The 19614-nt window shown below is 36.8% G+C and overlaps 1 protein-coding gene across 1 annotated transcript in view; it reads left to right on the top strand.

Annotated features, from left to right (window-relative positions):
• The window catches only part of APOB (apolipoprotein B), a 35792-nt gene extending 17275 nt beyond the window's left edge, over positions 1-18517 (top strand). The window contains 12 exon segments of the mRNA XM_059842954.1: positions 339-521; positions 739-860; positions 1486-1696; positions 2937-3112; positions 3243-3430; positions 3698-3843; positions 4955-5331; positions 6240-13820; positions 14267-14381; positions 15266-15449; positions 16515-18125; positions 18127-18517. Coding sequence (XP_059698937.1) covers positions 339-521; positions 739-860; positions 1486-1696; positions 2937-3112; positions 3243-3430; positions 3698-3843; positions 4955-5331; positions 6240-13820; positions 14267-14381; positions 15266-15449; positions 16515-18125; positions 18127-18336 — 11104 coding nt within the window. The 3' untranslated portion in view covers positions 18337-18517.
• The last annotated feature ends 1097 nt before the right edge of the window (positions 18518-19614 follow it).

Below are 19614 nucleotides of genomic sequence, written 5' to 3'. Positions count from 1 at the left end.
GGTGACTTGGAGTCATGGCTTACAGATTATTTTTCACAATTTTTGAAATTTTATACAAGACTTTTACTATTTCCATTATTTTGGTTTTTTTCACATAAAATTATTATAATAGCAATACATATTTTAAATTGAATTTAAATGAACTACTTACATTAATTTTAGAGAGAGCAAATAGCTCATTATACTAAATTATAATTATCACTAATAATACCTCCATCATTTAAAGCCTGATATTATTTCAGTTAGTCCCTACATTTGAGTTTTATTCAGAAGTAACTGTGTTAATAGGACATCTGAGCACCTGTCCTGGGAATCAATTACTGACTTTTCTGTTCCAGCAATACGCTGCATTTGGTGTCTCCAGCCAAAACTGAAGAGATTCCAACTCTGATAGAGAACCAAGTAACCTCAACTTCTTGTAAGCCTTTAATTCCTGGTCTAAATTTCTGCACCAAAGTATTGTACCCTAATTCCACTGACGCAGAGGCAGTTCCTTATTTTCCCTTGACTGGAGAATCCAGGTAAGTCATGACAACTTAAACTCTGTTTATTTTGTACTAACTACCTTCCCGCTTAGTCTCCGGTAGTCTCTCTCATCAAGCTTACCTTTAAAAATCTTTTAAAACTTACTGGCAGCAGCAGCTCAGAAGGAGAGCTGTTGAGAACTGTGTGATTTCTTCTGTTTGTGGTCATGGACAAAAAAGTTACTCACGAGACATTTGTTTACTCCTTCTGTAGATTTGAGGTTGAATTAGTGTCCACGGGCAAAGTAAAGGAATACTCTGCAAGTGCAAACTATGAACTGCAGAGAGAGGGAAATGACCAGATAGACACCTTAAAGTTTGCTGTCCAGGCAGAAGGTAAGAGTCAAAAAAAAAAACCTGTGTGGTTTTTTTCAGTTTTGAACTGCCATTTTATAGAAAAGACATTTTTATTTAAAAATTTTAATAGTATTCTTAACAGTGTAAGATAAAATACCATTTTCACACCCAAGAAGGCCCACAATTTAACTACATTTCCTTTCATGCAATCCCAGTGCAAGATTTTCATTATGAGAAGCTGATTTTGTATTTTGCATGATTTTAATAAAAGTGTGATGTTGGTGAATGGAAGCAAGGAAGAGGAGATGTTCAGGGGGTCTATATAAGCAAGAGAAAAATATATTTCCTATGAAATATGGAATGAAAGCATACAAAACATCTGTGGGGGCATTTAAATAATAAAAGTATTGAGTCAATAATAAAAGTATTGACTGACCAATCTTATCAATTGACCAATTGATAAGATTGGTCAGTGGGTCAGCCCATGGTGTGTTTAGAAGATGAGAAGAAAAAAGATGATCCAGATGCGAATCAGACTCATTAAAAGTTGTGTTAGATCTTTAGTGGGATATCATTGTCAGCTGATTCTTTTTTTTTGTTCTTTTAAGAAAAGTCCAAACAGATTCCATAGTTGTGAATAACCAAAGTACATTATATTTTCTAGGTGTAAACCAGCATGAGGCCACATTGACCTTCAGGTACAACAGAGGCAAAAAGATTTTGACAAGTGATGTCCAGATTCCTGATGTTGGTGTTGACTTTGGTGCAAACTTCAGAATTACTGATGAATCCATTTCTGGGAAGAAAGCATACACCTTTGTCTTAGACGTCAACAACAAGAAGATTACAGAAGTTACTCTTACTGGCCAGATAAGGTGACTCAGGAAAACATTTAGAATTTAACAGCTGCTTCTGAAAAGGTTTCAGTGGATGTAAAAATTTGACTAAATTTTATCTCGCTTTGGAGAAATTTCTTAAATACAGAGACAGATAAAATTGCCATTGAAACCCCATTATCAAAAACTTTAAAGTATTTTATTTTCAATGTATCAAATACATACATATTACACATTGATTGATCTTTCCTACTATATGTATATATTTAATTTGTATTACAAGTTCCTTGAGGTAGTTCTTCCATGTTTGCACACACATGACTACAAGAATGCTTTGTACTACTGTTATTGCAGGTGTGATAATCTAAGGATATAAACAAGGCAAGGTTTGTTCAGAGAGGTATTATCTTTTACTGGATATGCTTGGCTCTAAAAAGTTATTACATCTCCCCATGAAGAAATCTAATGGCACTCAGTAAGAAACAAAACCAAAAATAACTGAGAGCTTCCTGTAAAAATTCCCACGCTTCTCGATGAGAATATTTCCGGGAACATCTACAGGGGAGCTAGCAAAAATGTTCAGCCTGCCAGGGTTTCTAAAATTATCTGCCTCACAAGCCCATAGTGAAATGGGCTGATCACATTCTTTAATAAACCTCAATCTTCCATGGAATTCTGTGATCTTGATGGTGCCCCAGGGAGTCTTTGTCTTTGCTGTTCATGTAGAATTGCCTCTGATATCAGTGGGAGCTTTGGACAGATGTCAGAGACCTCAATTCCTTTTCATTTGCACTAACATAACATTAGAAGTTTGCTCAAGTCAACAAAGTTACAGAGATATAAAATAAATGTGAATAAAGGAAAATTAAGCCCACTGGCATAATATATTTTGCCTAGTGTTTTGTTTCTATGTGATTCATGGCCACAGTCTGTATCCTGGGCAGAGAATTCAGCTTGAGTAAGGCATTTAGAATTTGGTTCAGTTACAACTTTACCAGGACAGGTACATATTTCCATCCTTTTCACTCCTATGAAATTATCACAGGCTCATTACTGTATATATCTGCACAGTAGCATTATAATAGTCTACTACAGGTTTTCCAAAGTAACGAGCAGAAGCTTAAAATATTCATTAAATTAGAACAATGTTTATGAGTTTGATTCAATCTAATTTTTTAATATAGCACCTATTATTCCTTTGCTATAGATTTAAATGCTGAAATTGCTCCTGAAAAATTACAATTAAATATTTTTATTCACATTTTTTTTTCTTTCACAGATATGCTGGAGTGGAAGAGGCAATGTTAAGAGGCACCATTTCTTTTCCTCGCCTGGAAACCGAACTTAGAAGTGAAGCATTGGTTAATTATTCACCAAACAAAGCATATCTTCAGATCAGCTCAGCAGCAACAATTCATGGAAACTCAGTTTCAAAAAGAGTTCTTCTCAGATATGGTAGGAGCAAAAACATGATCCACATACACAACCTGTAAATTTAAACATCTTTTTATATTTGTTCATAGTATTTCTCAAAATAAGAATAATTCTAATTTTACCCTTTTCTTTTTAAAATCATGATTTTTAGATGCTGAGAAATTTGAGCTAGAGTGGAATTCAGGTGCCAGTGTTGCTGGAAAAAAACTGTCTTCTGCCTTCCCAGTTGACTTTTCAGACTACCCAAAAACTCTAGAGAAGCATACCAACGAACTTCTGGATCGGAAGGTGGCTCATACGGATATGACACTGCGACATATCGTGTCACAATTTATCCTGGTATGGTTTTCAACCTGCAGTAGATATTATAGCTCCAGTACATAGCCCTGAGGAATTCTTGCCTCCCCCATGAAAGCCAGAATAAGAACTACTTGTAAAATCACTCATCAGATTGAATAAGCTATGTTTTTCCAGCTTGATAGAATGAGTCGCTTTAGTAGATACCTAGACCCCAGTATTTGGGTAGTTCAAATAACTTTCTGATACCCTCACTGGGAAGTCCTAAAACTTTATATTAACTTTGAAAAACTTTTCTCCTCATTGCAGGCAACCAACACCTGGCTGCAAAAGACATCAAAAGATGTCCCTTATGCCCAGACTCTGCAAGACAAACTAAGTGCACTGCAGGAACTGAACATTCAGAAACTTAACCTGCCTGTTATCACCATTCCCGAAGAACTTTTCCTGAAAAGGTAGGGAATAAAATTAGGATAGTGAAACAGGAAACTGAAAATTTCGTAGAAATGAAATGCTGAAATAAATGCAAAGGAAAACAGAAGCTAGTGTAAGATTGGATTCCAAAAACAAATGAAGAGTCTTCAAGTTTGTATCTCTTAAATCTGTTTTTCCATGTATTATCTTTCATTGTGCTAATATGATATAGTGTATCAATGACACACATCTCTATTGCTGCCATTGTCCTCCTGAGCTAAGTATGAGCAAGGAAAAAACTGGTTTTTTCTCCTAGGTTGTTATCATCTATGCTAATAATAATAATAATAATAGGGGTTTTTACTGCTTTTTTATGTAGCTTTTTAAAGGAACAAATTTCCTTTCATAAATTTTTAATCTTTTTGTAAAGGAACAAATTTCAAAAGTGTTTGCTTAATTTTCTTCTTAGGATGTAGCTCTTAGTGTAAAAATTCAAGATTTTGCAATATCAAAGACCAGTTAGGAAAACATGAAATGTATCTTTGCCAGCTTATTGTTCATTCAGAAATTAGGGCCAAGTTTCCTCCTGTTTTGCCTTTTCCTAATGACACTTTTTCAGCCAAGGATCCATTTTCCAGTCCTAGTTGCTGGTCGCATGCTTAGATTTTTATTTCCTTTTATTCAGAATTTTAAAAGTGCTGAATATTTAGATGAAACTTTTGAAATGCTCATAATGGGAAAGATAGATAAATTTTTAACACTAATATGATGTAATGCATTTCTCTAAAAATACATCACTTTTTAAAAAACATAATTGGCTTTTTCTGGTACTCAGCATCCAACAAGTGTGCTGGTGATTTTGGAGGGTTTTTTTTTTATTTTACGTACAAGTCCCTTTGTTTCTGAAATAAGAGGAAAAAACATTGAAAGAATTCCCTGGTACCAAAAATACTTTTGATAAATTCTTATGAATGAGTGCTTGCAAATGTTTACATTAATGTTTGATCATTACATTTCTCTCTAAAACTAAAGTCAGGACATTGATATAAGCATGTAATTAAGCTCAGTATCTTGGGCAGAGGAGGAAATCATGAAAACTCCTGTATATGCTTCATGAACTTAGTTTCTAACAGAGTTATCTTTATTTTCCAGTGAAGGCCGAGTCAGATACAACTTTAATAAAAACAGTTTTGTAATTGATATTCCACTGCCATTTGCGGGAAAATCATCCGATGAGATATGGATGCCGAAAACTGTTAAAACACCTCCTCTGGTAGTGGAGTCCTTGGGAATAAGTGTGCCATCTCAGGAATACAGAATCCCAACATTCACTGTTCCAAAATCCTATCCTTTCCGTGTGCCTTTGCTGGGCAAGTTGGAGGTCTCTGCTAATGTGTACAGCAATTATTACAACTGGACAGCCGCGTACAGCGTCACTAACAGCACCACAGAGAGAGCAACCAGCGTAAAAGCTTCCTATAACACAAACGCTGATTCAGTTTTGGATCTGCTTTCCTACAGTGTGAAAGGTAAGAATGTTTGATATACTTCAATGTTTGCAAACCTTTACTTTAATTATTTTGTATCCCTTATATCAGGTACGGTACATTCGTTTGCCTGCACTTATTTAAAGACAGGTGTTGTTCAATCTCGAATCACTTCCCCTTTGATTTTAAAGATATTGGGTGTGTCTGTTTATTCAGGCACTGAAGGTGAAGTCAGTTTAATTCATTTAAGACTTTTACGGTCCATGTTTTCCTGGGTGTTCCTTACTGAATAAACTGTCCTTCAAAACTGAGGGCATGATTCTGCAAACACTTGTACAGCTGGTAAATCAACTGTTTTCAAAATCAAGTGTGCAAGTGTACGTGTAGGTATGCCCACAATTTATTTCTCAGTCTATTAATATGTGTGTATATATATATATATATATATATATAATTGTCTTATCTTTTCTTATGTCCATATATTGCCATAATATGGTATTTTTAAGTTAGTTCCCCTAAAACTGCAGTTTGGGTTCTTAAACAGCACAAGGACAACCTGACTTCGTTTTCTTCTAAACTCCTCACCATAACTGAGGCATGATAAATAAAACACTAAAATGAAGGAATGTTAGATATGAGCTATTCTTGACTCCATCTTCTTAATTTAAATAATGACATAATTTTATGTCATTTCCCATTATTATATTTAGTAGTGTAGTGTAGAAACTTAATTTATTTGTAGTTCAAAACTTTAGCTTCAAATATCAAAATAGTAGCCATTTTTACTGAAATATTCAGTATTTACCAAAGCACTTAGGCCTTTAAAAAAAAATTTCATTACAGTAATTGCAACTCAAGCAGTAGCATAGAACTTCAGTGGCATCAGACAAGTTCTCAAAGATGAAAAGGTATAGACACAATTACCTTTTGTCTCCTTTTTCCTATTTAAGGTTCTGGAGAAGCATCATATAACAGAAACGGATTCATCTGTGCATACGAAAATCACCTGAAGCACAGAGTCTTAACATCAGTTTTTAAGCTGTCTGGCAGAAAGAATTATGAACCTATTCCAGTTGCAAACTACACCTTATCACTTACAGCATCAAGCACTCTGGGTCCTCAGCTTTCATTTTCCAGTGACATTGTTTCTGAAAAGATAAATAACATGAATACCAATACTGTCAATATGGAAGGGCAGCTGGAAGTGGGTTCAGTGTTGGCAAGAAGCATTTACACTCTGTCTACCACATACAATGAAAAGAGACAGGTTTTAGAAGGAAAATCAAATCTGAAGTTGGAATCTTCTTACCTTCAGGCTACCAATCAGATATCTGGCAGATACAGTGATGGTGCATTTTCCATTACTTCTGTTTCTGATGTACAAAATGGGCTATTAAAGAACACAGCTTCACTGAAGTGGGAAAACAGCCAGCTGAAAATGTCATCTGAAACCAACGGGAGGTATCAACATACTGCAGGTGTCAATAAGCTTGAAATAATTTTGTCAAAGAAGATGGCAGCACTTCGATCCGAACACCAAGCCACTTACAAGCAAATCCAGTATTTTGCTGTGTTTGCAGGTTCTCTCAATTCCCAGGACCTTGTTTTCAACACTGATATCTCCCTGACTGATCAGAAGAATCGAGCTGCACATAAGTCATCACTCAATGTCAATCGGTATGGTCTAGCCAGCAGTGCAACCACCAACATGCAGTTTAGTCCCTTGGCAATGCAGAGTGAAATGAATGCCAAGCTCGACACTGCTGGAGGCTCCATGTCACTGTCCTCTTCCGGGCGCTATGGGAAAAACAATGCAAAGTTCAATGTAGGTGGAAGAGTGAGCCTAGCAGAAATAACACTGGGAAGTGAATATCAGAGTACGGTCCTGGGTATGGACAACAAACATGTTTTAAATTTCAGAGTTAATAGAGAAGGACTCAAGTTTTCGAATAATTTGCAGGGTTCATTCAAAGAGATTAAGTTGGAATACACAAATGATTTGAATATTCCAGGCTTATCCTTAACGTTTGTTTCAAAATTAGACAACAGCTTCGGCTTTGACAAGTTCCACAAACATGTTTTTGACCTTCAGCTGGAGCCTAGCTCACTAACAGCTAAACTAAGCAATAATCTTAAATACACTAAAACGGAAGTTTCCAACAAAGCAGAACTCCTTCTCGAGCCTCTGAATATGAGCTTGGGTGGCAATGTCAGAGGAGCCCATGGAGTAGATGAAATAAGGCACACCTACACCCTTACATGTGCTGGTCTAACTGCAGACTTGAAAACAGACACCGTGGCAAACGTTCAAGGCGCAGCAGTGAGTCACAGAGTTCATCTGGATGTGGCAGGACTTTCTTCCTCAGTTACCATGAACACCAACTGTGATTCCAAACCTCTCCGTTTCAGCAATGCTGTGCGTTCCACTATGGCCCCATTTGTCATCACGGCTGACGTACACACCAATGCTAATGGAAAGCTGGTTGCTGTGGGTGAGCACACAGGAGACTTGTACAGCAAATTGCTGTTTAAAGCAGAGCCTCTTGCTTTCACTTTCTCCCATGATTACAGAGGCTCTACCAGCCATAGCCTGAAGTCTAGAGGAAGGTACACTACCCTGCTTGACAACAAAGTTCAGATGCTTTTTACTCCATCAGAGCAGTCAAGTTCTTGGAAATTGAAAAGTCAGCTAAACAATAATGTATATTCACAAGATTTCAGCACTTACAATAATGCAGAAAAGATCGGTGTGGAACTTAATGGAAGGGCTTTAGCAGATCTCTCTGTAATGGACACATCAGTCATACTACCATTAACATCTGAAGAAGTTAATTTAATTGATCTATTGGGTCTCAGGAACAGCATATCAGAGCCTCAAGAATTCAGCATCTCTGGCTTTGTGAAGTATGACAAAAATAAAGATATGCATGTTATTAGCCTACCCTTCTTGGAAAATTTGCCAGTTTACTTTGAAAAACTCAGAGGCACCATTCTATCCACACTGCAGGCCGTACAACGTTATCTGAAGAGCATAGATATGGAACAACACATGAAAAAATACAAGGCAGCTTTGAACAAACTGCCACAGGGCATTAACGATTACATGGACAAATTAGATATCAAAGGCAAAGTTAGCAGCATGAAAAATAATTTTGTTGCTTTCACAAAGGACTACAGAATAACATCTGATGATCTCCAAATTATGCTGGAAAAAGCCATGGACAATCTTCAAGAAATACTGTCTCAGCTGCAGATCTATCTGATAGAAGTTGAGCAATACATCACAGACTGTTATGAGCAGTACAACATTAAAGCACTTATTGCACAGCTTCTTGATCAAATAGTTGAAACAATGACAGCTCTAGATAACAAATATCAGGTAAGAACAACTGTAATCAACATCATTGAAAAATTGCGGGTTTTTTTCCAACAATATGATCTAAACAAAATCGGAAGCAGCACTTTGGCTTGGATTAAAAATCTTGATGATGAGTACCAGATTACAGCTAAAATACAGGAAAAACTAGAATCACTCAAGATTCAGATTCAGAATATTGATCTCAGAAGCGTTGCGGAAAATTTGAAACGACAGATTAAAGCATTTGATGCTAAAAAATGTTTAGAAAAATTTAAGCAATCATTGCCAATCAAAAAAATTAATGAAATTCTTGAACAAATCAAAGACTTTATTCTAAATTGGATAGAGGAATATGAATTATCTGAGAAGATCAGCGCTTTCCGTGGTCATATGCACAAATTGATTATAAAATATGAAATTGATAAGCAGTTATATTTTTTAATTGACAGAATGATAGAACTGCTTAAAACGTACAGAATAAAAGAAACTGTCCAGAAACTGACCATCTACCTGCAAAATGCTGATGTGAAGTCATGCTTTGATAAAGTTGTTGCTTTTGTTGATGATGCTGTCAAGAAAGTGCAAACCTTTGATTATGAAAAGATGATAAAGCAAGTCAACAAGTTCCTTGACATGGTTATTAAAAAGCTCAAGGCTTTTGATTATGACCAATTTGTAGATGACACAAATAACAGAATTCGAGAAGTGACTCAGAAAATAAATGAGGAACTCAGAAATCTAGAACTTCCACAGAAAGCAGAAGCACTGAAACAGTATATAAGAGATTTTAGAACTGTGATTTCAAAATACATGGAACAGCTAAAGGACACAAAGCTTGCTGGAGTAATTAACTGGCTCAGGGAGCTCCTGGACTCAACAACATTTGCTAATCTCAAAGCCAAGGTAAATGAACATCTGGAAGACCTGCGAGAGAGGATTTCTGAAATGGATATTTCTCAGGAACTCCAGTGGTGTCTTCAGAAGATAAGCCAATTCTACAATTCTGTTGTCATATACATCTCTGACCAATGGAACACAGCTTCCAAAAAAATCACTGCATTGGCTGAAGAGTATGATCTAAAAAATTGGGCTGAAAATGTAAAACAGTTTGTTGAAACTGGATTTAAAGTCCCTGAAATCAGGGCAGTTATAGTCACTATACCTGCCTTTGAGGTTAGTCTCCGAAGTCTTCGGGAAGCAACATTTCGAACACCAGAATTCATTGTTCCACTGACTGATCTCCGTATCCCCTCCTATGAGATCAATATAAAGAGACTAAAGGACATGAAAATCCCAATGAAATTTACTACCCCAGAATTTAAAATTCTAAATACCTTTCAAATTCCTTCCTTCACAATTGACTTGATTGAAGTTAAGCTTCTGATTGTGAGAACAATAGACAAATTCATGTCGGCGGAATTTCAGTTCCCATCTATCAATGTCTATTTGAAAGATCTGAAGATGAGAGATATGCCTTTTTCCGATATTTCTTTCCCAGAAATTCAAATGCCTCAGTTTCAAATACCAGAATTATTGATTCCAAAGCTAAATCTAAATGAGCTCCAGATTCCTAACATGAAGATACCAGAGTTCCAGCTCCCACATATTCCACATACTGTGACTGTCCCTACATTTGGCAAGTTGTCTGGTGCTTTCAGAGTCACCTCTCCATTCTTCACACTGTCTACACAAGCTGAGCTTCGTAATACCACAACGTCTGCAAACAGTCCAGAATTTGTTACCTCCATTTCAGCTCAAACAACATCCAAATTAGACTTCCTAGTTTTTAGTGTTACTGCAGATTCACGTCTGCTGGCTCCAGACATGAAACAGCTGAACCTTAAAAATGCTGTGAAAGTCAACCATAGATTCCTTAAAGTTGATCACAGCAATGAAGTGGTATTTTTAGGGACCTCAGTAGAAGGTGAAGCTGAAACTAGAGCAAACTTCAATACAAAGAAAAATTCAGTAGAACTACAGAATAACTTAATGGTCAAGCTGCAAAGAAAAATTTGGATGCAGAGTGGAATGGCATATTCTCACAGGCTGAATATTCCACAAGCTGATTTCTCTAGCCAGGCTGATCTGATCAATAACATGACAACAGAGGTAGAAGCAGGATACATATCATTTACCTCTGCTGGTAGAGGAAACTGGAAATGGGCTTCACCTAATTTCTCCGATGAAGGCACTCATGATTCACTTGCCACTTTCAAGATTGAGGGCCCCAGTATTACATTTTCTGCCAACAACAGAATAAATGATAAGTACCTGAAAGTCAACCAAGCTATGAAATATGAATGTCATTCCTTAATGTCTGCAGCTCTTCAGATTCAGTCTGAAATGGAGTCACAGCGTGTGGGACGTAGCCTTCTGAATGTGCAAGGCACAGGAGATCTTCTAGGAATGAAAGTAGAATTAACAGGCTCTCACAATGCTCGGCTCCATGGACGGATTACTGGGACTGTAAATAATGACCTTTCCTTCTTGGCAAACCCTTCTGAAATTCGTCTTTCAACAAACAACGATGGAAATGTGAAAATCAGCTTCCCAATGAAACTAACTGGCAAAATTGACTTCCTGAATAACTATGGGTTTGCCCTCAGTTCTTCTGTTCAGCAGGTCAACTGGCAAGCTACTGGCAGATTCAATCAGTACAGATATTCCCATAATATATCTGCTGGCAGCAATGATGACAGAATTGAAGCTCATATCGAAATGAATGGAGATGCCAACCTGGACTTCCTAAACATTCCTCTAAGCATTCCTCAGATTCAGATTCCCTACACTGGAATCAAAACTCCTCAGCTAAAAGATTATTCACTGTGGGAACAGGTAGGCCTGAAGGAATTACTGAAGACAACAAGACAATCCTTTGATTTAAATTTGAATGCTCAGTATGATAAAAACAAAGACATGCATGCAATCCCACTTCCTTTAGCAAAAGTGCATGAAGTACTTAATAAGAACATCCTTTTATTCAACAAGCATTTTGAGAAAGGGAGAAATGCAGCTTTAGATTTTCTTACAAAGTCATATAATGAAGCCAAAACAAAACTGGACAAATACAAAATACAAACATCACTGAACAAAATACCACGGACCCTCACGATTCCAGGATACACCATTCCAGTTGTGAACATCGAAGTTTCTCCTTTCACTGCTGAGATGCCAGCCTTTGGTTTCACACTTCCAAAAGAAATAAGCACAAGAGGATTCACAGTCCCAATAATTGGCTTTTCAGTTCCATCTTACACACTAGTTGTACCTTCTTTTGAGCTTCCAGTCCTTCATATCCCCCAGGATCTACGCACTCTAAAGCTTCCTAAATTCAGAATCAACAGCTCAGCAAACAACATCTTAGTTCCTGCCATGGGCAACATTACTTATGACTTCTCATTTAAATCCAGTGTAATCACTTTAACCGCAAATGCTGGGCTGTTCAATCAGTCAGATATTGTTGGACATCTCAGTGTCTCATCGTCTTCTGTCATTGAGGCTCTGCAATTTAAGCTGGATGGTTCAACAAGTTTGACAAGAAAAAGGGGGTTGAAGCTGGCCACAGCATTGTCCCTGAGTAATAACAGATATTTAGGAGGAAACCATGATAGCACTATCACTCTGCTAAAGAGGATGATGGAAGCTGCTGTGGCAACAAATATAGAAGTTGACATACCAGTTTTAAAAATTAACTTCAGCCAAGAACTTTCTGGAAATACAAAATCTAAACCCACTCTTTCCTCAGAGATAAAATTAATGTATGATTTTAGTACTGCCAAATATGGTACCAGTGCTAAGGGAGAAATTGGTCACAAATTTGCTTTAGAGAGCCTTACATATTACATATCAGTAGAATCTTCTACAACTGGGGATATTGACGGGGTTTTTTACACTGGAAATGCATTTTCTGGGAGTTTAGACCATGAGGTAAATGCCTATTTAAATGCTAATGGAGCTCGGTCATCCCTCAGATTCGAGGCCCATTCTAAAGCAGATGGACTCTGGATGATTGAAATCAAAGAATTACTTGCAGTTGAAGCATCTGCCCGTCGTATTTATGCAGTCTGGGAGCACAATGGGAAGAACTATGCGCGATATACGTCTCGTTTCACAACAACTGGAACTCAGAGATGCAAAGCAACCTTAGAACTGGCTCCTTGGGATGTATCAGCAGATCTTCAGATTCAAGCCATTCAGCCAAATCCCTATCTGGGCATGGCATCAGTTAATGAGGCTGTTGTAGTGAAAATCAGTCCTGCAAACCAGAAAGCTGGCTGGAAGGGTGAAGGCCAAATTCACTCACTATCTCTCAGTCATGATATGCAGTTATCAAATGAAAACTCAAAGGCAAAATTTGATATTTCTGGTTCTTTGGAAGGATACATGGACTTCCTCAAAGTCATCAAGTGTCCCATTTCTGAGAAGAGCTTATGGGATATTTTGAAGCTGGATGTCACTACCAGTGCTGACAGGAAACAGTACTTGAATGGCTCGGTGTCCCTCGTGTACACCAAGAGTGAGGATGGTTACTTTTTCCCCATACCTGTGAATAAGCTGACCGACGGCTTCACTGTCACTATTCCTGGGTTACACCTAAAGGCTCCAAGCCCTGTCCTCAGCACTCCAGAGTTCAACCTTCCCTTCACCACTCTTCAGGTTCCAGCATACACTGTTGACTTGCGCAACATAAAAATTCCACAGACACTAAGCACAATGCCATTTGATGTCCATTTACCCACACTGCCAAAGCTGAGATTCCCCAAAGTGGATGTAGGAGCAAATTATATTACATTAGAAGAATATAAAATGCCATTTTTTGAGGTAACAATACCTGAATACCAAATAACTATGTCTCAATTCACTTTACCAAAGAGTGTTTCATTTGGCAGTTTCTCTGTAGATCTAGATGAAGTAGCTAATAAAATTGCAGATTTTGAAATGCCTGCAATTACCATTCCTGAACAGAAAATTGAGATCCCCCCTCTGAAAATATCCTTGCCTGCTGGAATTTACATCCCATCATTTGGTGCCTTGACTGGATCTTTCAAAGTTGTTTCCCCTTTGTACAACGTCACCTGGAGAACAGACTTGACAAACAAGAAAGATTCTTTTGAACATTCCATTGACTCTACCTGCAGCTCAACATTGCAATTCCTGGAATATGACCTGAATGGTAAGACATTAAAATTCTATATGCCATGATTTTGAGGGAAAAAATTATTGTAGACTAGGCTTTTCCAGATCTTTTTTGCCCAGAGCATTGCAGATGAAGGTGTCTCTGTCTGTTTAGCATTGATGTTAGATGACACTTCTTTTATCAGCAGTGGCATTTTTGCATCAATTACTATCAAAGTCTCAGTCAGTCACCCTGAAGGCTAATAACTACATAGATATATGTGCGTGTGTCATATCCATGTTGAGATATAATGTGAATTTTAAAATGCTCCAGTCAAACAAATGTTTTCATGTCTTTTTGTTTGGAACATTATGGGCATTCAGTTTCTTGAAGTATAATTTGGCATATCAGTGAAATACCCCAAAACTGGCCATCTAACATAGAATGGAAATGTTTTTTGTATTTTTTGTTGGTAATATATACATTTGAAATCTTTTTCACAGTTGTTTCAAACTATGAATACAAACGAGGCGTGTTTGTTGTGAAGACAACGGGCAGCTTTTCACATCGTGACTTGAGTGCAAACTACCAGGAAAATCTAACTATTTCAGGATTTCGGTAAAGATTTGCTCTAATAATGTAATTTATAATACACATAATTGCAAATTATGTGTTGTTGCTTTGATCTCTAATGCTCTAGGGTGCTTTGCAGTAATTCATAAGAACCTGTATGTCTACCTTGGTTGTGTCCTTTTCCCCCTCAAGGTAACTTGAAATCTTTTCCCTCTCAGGGTTTCTAGAACAGCTTTTCTCACCAGCCCCTGTCAGAAAACCACTGAGACATAAATACAGTATTTTATAATCAGAGTAGTTCTAGATCTAACCATCAACGTAGTTGGGTTTCTTCCCAGTGGATCCCTCTGTCACCACAAGCCAGTACAGAGTAATTTTTATTCACAAGTGCCCACACCAGGGATTAGACTTGTCTTTCTTACTGCCTATTTCGATGTGCAAGTGTTGTGTTGATGCATCCAAGGGACAGAATCAGTGAAGGCAAGTACAAATGCAGATAAACAGTTGAGCCTATACTTGTGTTAGTGAAAAAATTGCAGTCACTTTGTATCACTTTGTAGAAATCTGTAGAAAGCTGACAATGGTACAGTTACAGACTTTGTTTACCTGCCCTAATTTAATGAAAATTCACAACAGAGCTCAAGATAGTTTTATCTAAAACAGGAAAATTGGAGTGACATGAAGTTTTGAATGTGTCAGGCTAAATTCCAAGAAATGTGGATAATAAACCTGACTTTTTCTTTTCATCATAAAGGCCTTGTTTACTTACAGATATATATATATATATATATATATATATATATATATATATATATATATATATATATATATATATATATGAAATTATAGTTGGTACTATGTTCAGACATATAGCATTGGGCTTGTGCTTTCTGCATTGCTTCATAGCTGTGTATTTACTGTGGTTGCAGAGCCCTGGAGGACACTTTATCACTAGACATCATCAGCCCAACTTTCACAGATGTTCATGTGCGTTACCAAGAGAATGAAAGGAAATCATCCGGCTCAATATCCTCACCCTCAGCCGGGACCCTTGCTTATGTCATGGAAAGGGATGATGAAACTTTCCTTGCCAGAGTGTACTACCAAACTCAGGTAAGCTTGATATGAGCAATAAAAAGCAAAAATGTTTGGTGTGGTCAGAAGAAAAGTTCCATTTTAAATTTTGTGTGTGTTTATGTTGAGATATAAATTATCCACCAAATAAAAACTATGTTATCAGTAATTAAAGGTTTTATTTCCTACACTGGCCTTTCTAGTACTAAAAATACTATCTGTGTAAAGATGTGTTTTCAACCCCTTCACAGGTTTTTTTTTTTCCATCTCCTATGGTTGAGAAGGCACATCCACGGAAAGTGAAGAATGTAGAAAGTCAGTTTTAGTTAAGCTACCCATCAGGTTTAATAGATAGCCATCAGGCTACTTGGAATTAGTACATAAGTGACCATTATAGGAATAAGGCAGCTAGAAAAGGTCAGACCATCTGTGAAGTGTCTTTTTTAATCTGGTAATATTAATTTTTTAATCTGTTACAATACATGCTCTTATTATTGGCATACCACAATAATTACTAAATTAAAATCTTATGTTCCAAAATTATAAACTAATTTAGGGATCAGAAGCAACTCATAATTCACTATTTGTTATAAAAATGGAAAAACTCTACATGTAAATATATTCTCATTTCAGGATTTATTAGCTACTCTGAATAACTGTCTAAACTGTCTCATTTATTCAAATGATTACAAAATTAAATCCTCTAATATTTTCATATGAAAAAGATGCTTTTTGAATTCACTTTAATTGATTTCAGGAATGAGTAGAAGGCTCATTTTCCCAAGTAATTCACCTGCCTTATGGGACATGATAGGCATTTAATACAAAGGAAGCAAAAATCTTATTTGCAGTCAGATATTAAAGACCAGACTAAGTTATGTTCTAGTCTTGCACTTTGAAGGAGCTTGAAATAGCTTGGTACAAGATAATTTCTTCCAAAAGAACCTTTCAAGATGAGAGCAAACAGACAGCAAACAGACAGTGGACAAAAAATTGGAGAGTGCTTGTCTTAATAAATGATAAAATTATAGATGCAATAATGAGAATGTTAAAATACTCTCATAAATAATATTTGCATTTTCTTACCCTGTTTTGTATTTTCAGTCTGCTCCCCAGAACGACATCGACATACTAAAAGGTGAGATATCCCTCAAAGAACCTGACCAGATTCAAATGAAATTCAACTGGGACGAGGATGCTGCCAAAGACTTGCTGTTGGGTCTGAAAGCAAGAGTGCCTAAAATGACAAATGCAGTCTATAGGTATGTTAATCGGTACCATAAGGAGCATACGGGACTGGAAATTAGTGCTGCCACCTTAAAGATGAAGAATATAATGCAGAATAATGCTGAAAAAGCATACACTTTTGCTGCAAATCAAATAGATGAAATAGATGCTCAGCTTCGCACAGCTGCCAATGAGGCCTCTGACAAATATCAGGAGCTGAAGTTCAAAGCTAAACGGCTTTATCGAAGAGCAGCAGATCAGGCTGAACAGTTTGACTATCAAAGAATAAAAGCGGAAATTTTGAATGTTTTAATTGACATAATAGAAGAGTACCACCAGAAAATAAAACACGTAATTGACTCAGCCACTGAATTCCTGAAAACCACAAAATTTCAGGTCCCTGGCTTTTCTGAAAAGTACAGTGGTGCAGAAATATACCTCATGACTACAGAGCAGGTAGCAAAAACTGCTGATGTATGCCTTTCAAAACTTCAGGAGTACTTTGATGCCTTGATTGCAGCTATCAATGAGCTGGAAGTCAGACTTCCTGCTTCTGAAACAATTCTTAGAGGCCGTAATGTACTTGATCAAATTAAAAAAATGCTGAAGGATTTGCAGAACAAAATCAGGCAGACATTTGCTACTCTTCAAGAAGCTGACTTTGCAGGAAGGCTGAAGCAACTGAAACAAGCAGTGCAACAAGTTTTTCAGAAGGTAGAAGAAATGGTTAGAAGCTTGCAATCCAAAACTTTTGAAGATATCAAAGTTGAAACTCAACAGATGTACAAAGATGCAATGGCTTCAGACTTTGCCCAGAAGCTGAGATCTTTGACAAAAGATGTCAAAAAATACATTTCTCAGTTCAAAGACTTTAGCCAGAAGACATTCCAGGACCTTTCAAACAAGCTGCACCAGCTGCTTCTCTATGTAAAGTCACTGCGGGAGGAATATTTTGATCCAACTACACTTGGATTGTCAGTGAAATACTATGAGGTGGAAGAAAAAGTCCTGGGATGGCTGAGGAATATCATAGATCTTCTCGTAGATTGGCACAACCGGCGTGTTGGAGATCTTGCTGGCATTGCTACACGCCTGACAGACCAAGTAAGAGAATTGGTGGAAATCTACAGTCAGGAATATTATGACCTTATAAGTGATTTTGAAGGAAAAGGAAAACAGAAGATCATGGAACTCTCATCTGCTGCTCAGGAAAAAGTCCGATCTTGGTCTGCAGCTGCTAAGAGGAAAATCGATGAACATAACAAGCAACTCAAAGAAAAACTCCGGGAGATCTATGGGCAGCTTAGTCAGTCCCAAGAAAAGCTAATCAGTGAAGCCAAAAGGTTAATTGATCTAACTATAGAAAATTACTCTGCTTTCCTGCAATATCTCTCAGAGCTTCTTCGCTGGCTTGAGCAAATAACAGCTGAGAGCATAAAGCCATATGTAGCTGTTCGTCAAGGAGAGCTTAGAATACAGGTGCCCATGTGACTGGCAGTCCATTTACCAAATGCCCCAAAAAAGCAGACAGGCACTCAGGAATAAAGTGGAAATGACACACATACTGATTCAGCAAGGCATTGAGAAAGGCTCCAAGAAATGGAAAGAAATGCTACACTTCACTAATGAACAACTTGACACCGAGCAAATGAGTCCTCAGGAGATTATGGAAAATATTCAGCAGCACATGAACACCTGAATGGGCATGTAGAGGAGGAGAAGTAACAAGTTTCTACCAAAATGTATTTAAATATAACAGCAATCAGTATACTGGAGCTTCAGGTATATATGTTTGAATCTGAATTTGTAAATGAAAACTTGATAATCTACACTAGGTTATTTTAATAAGCTTAATAAGCCAATAAATGAGTTCTTTATTACATTTTTGTGTCATTCATTGCAACTACTTTTACTTGGAGCATAAGCCTTAATCCAACAATTTTCAAGGTCAAAGGGAAGTCTCTTCTGTAATTTCACAATATGTTGGATCAAGTTAATAATGTGCAATGCATATTGTAAATAGTCACAAAAGCTATGGAATACATAGAATAAACAGGTTTTAAGAAAAAGGTCACAGTCATAAGCCAGTTGAAGGAAAACTTGGAAACACATCTAATTCCCAGCATAGAGATACCTTCATAGATAAGTAAGGAAAAGACCATATATAAAAACATGAATTAAAAAAATTATAAATTCTGAAAATGGCATCAAAAATTGAAAATTGACATAGAAATATGAACATATGTAGAAGTCTGACTCCTGGAAAATTGCAGATGATAATACAAAGGTTTTTTAAAAAGAATTAATTAATGCCTGTGTCAGTTTTCAGACAACTATACCAAGAATTTTATATGAGTTTTCCTTCTACTGGCTAATTTATATTTCAGAAATACAGGGGTTTCTCACCTGTTTCCCCATGATATTTCTGGTTTCACTTTAAATTGTCTATGCTTTACTTATTAGGAATTTAGTCAAGTGTCAAAGTTTCATGGACATCACTGTGTATGATAGGAGTCAAAAGGTTTTCCCCTCTGAGGCAGAAGCCTAGACCATTTAAATGAATTTTGCAGTTTAAAAGATTAATTTAAGATGTTGAAGAAGTCCCTCACAAAATAAGACTGTTTTTAAGCGGAAAATATGTTGAGCTGCAGTGATGTACTATATAGACAGTCCTAGAGAAATGCATGCTCAGGCTGAAATAATGTTGCCTCTTTAAAAATAAACTTTTTGACAAACAACACAAGAAAGTTTGTGCACATGTCTCTTTTGATACAATCAATTCACTCTGTAATATGGTTCTTGCTTGATCATTAATGGGAAAACAGAGCTCTTTTCATTCCATGATGTGATGGAGTACATACATGAAGCAATGAGCACCCAGACTTTGATATCCCTATTGACAGATAATACCTGAGTAACTTCACCAGTAATGATTTTTATCAGATAATGATTCTTATCAGATACTTATCAGATCCTT

This window comes from Haemorhous mexicanus, chromosome 3 (assembly GCF_027477595.1).
Source record: "Haemorhous mexicanus isolate bHaeMex1 chromosome 3, bHaeMex1.pri, whole genome shotgun sequence".
NCBI lineage: Eukaryota > Metazoa > Chordata > Aves > Passeriformes > Fringillidae > Haemorhous > Haemorhous mexicanus.
The sequence above is the reverse complement of the archived record's forward strand: the minus strand, read 5'-3'. Positions and strand labels throughout refer to the sequence as shown.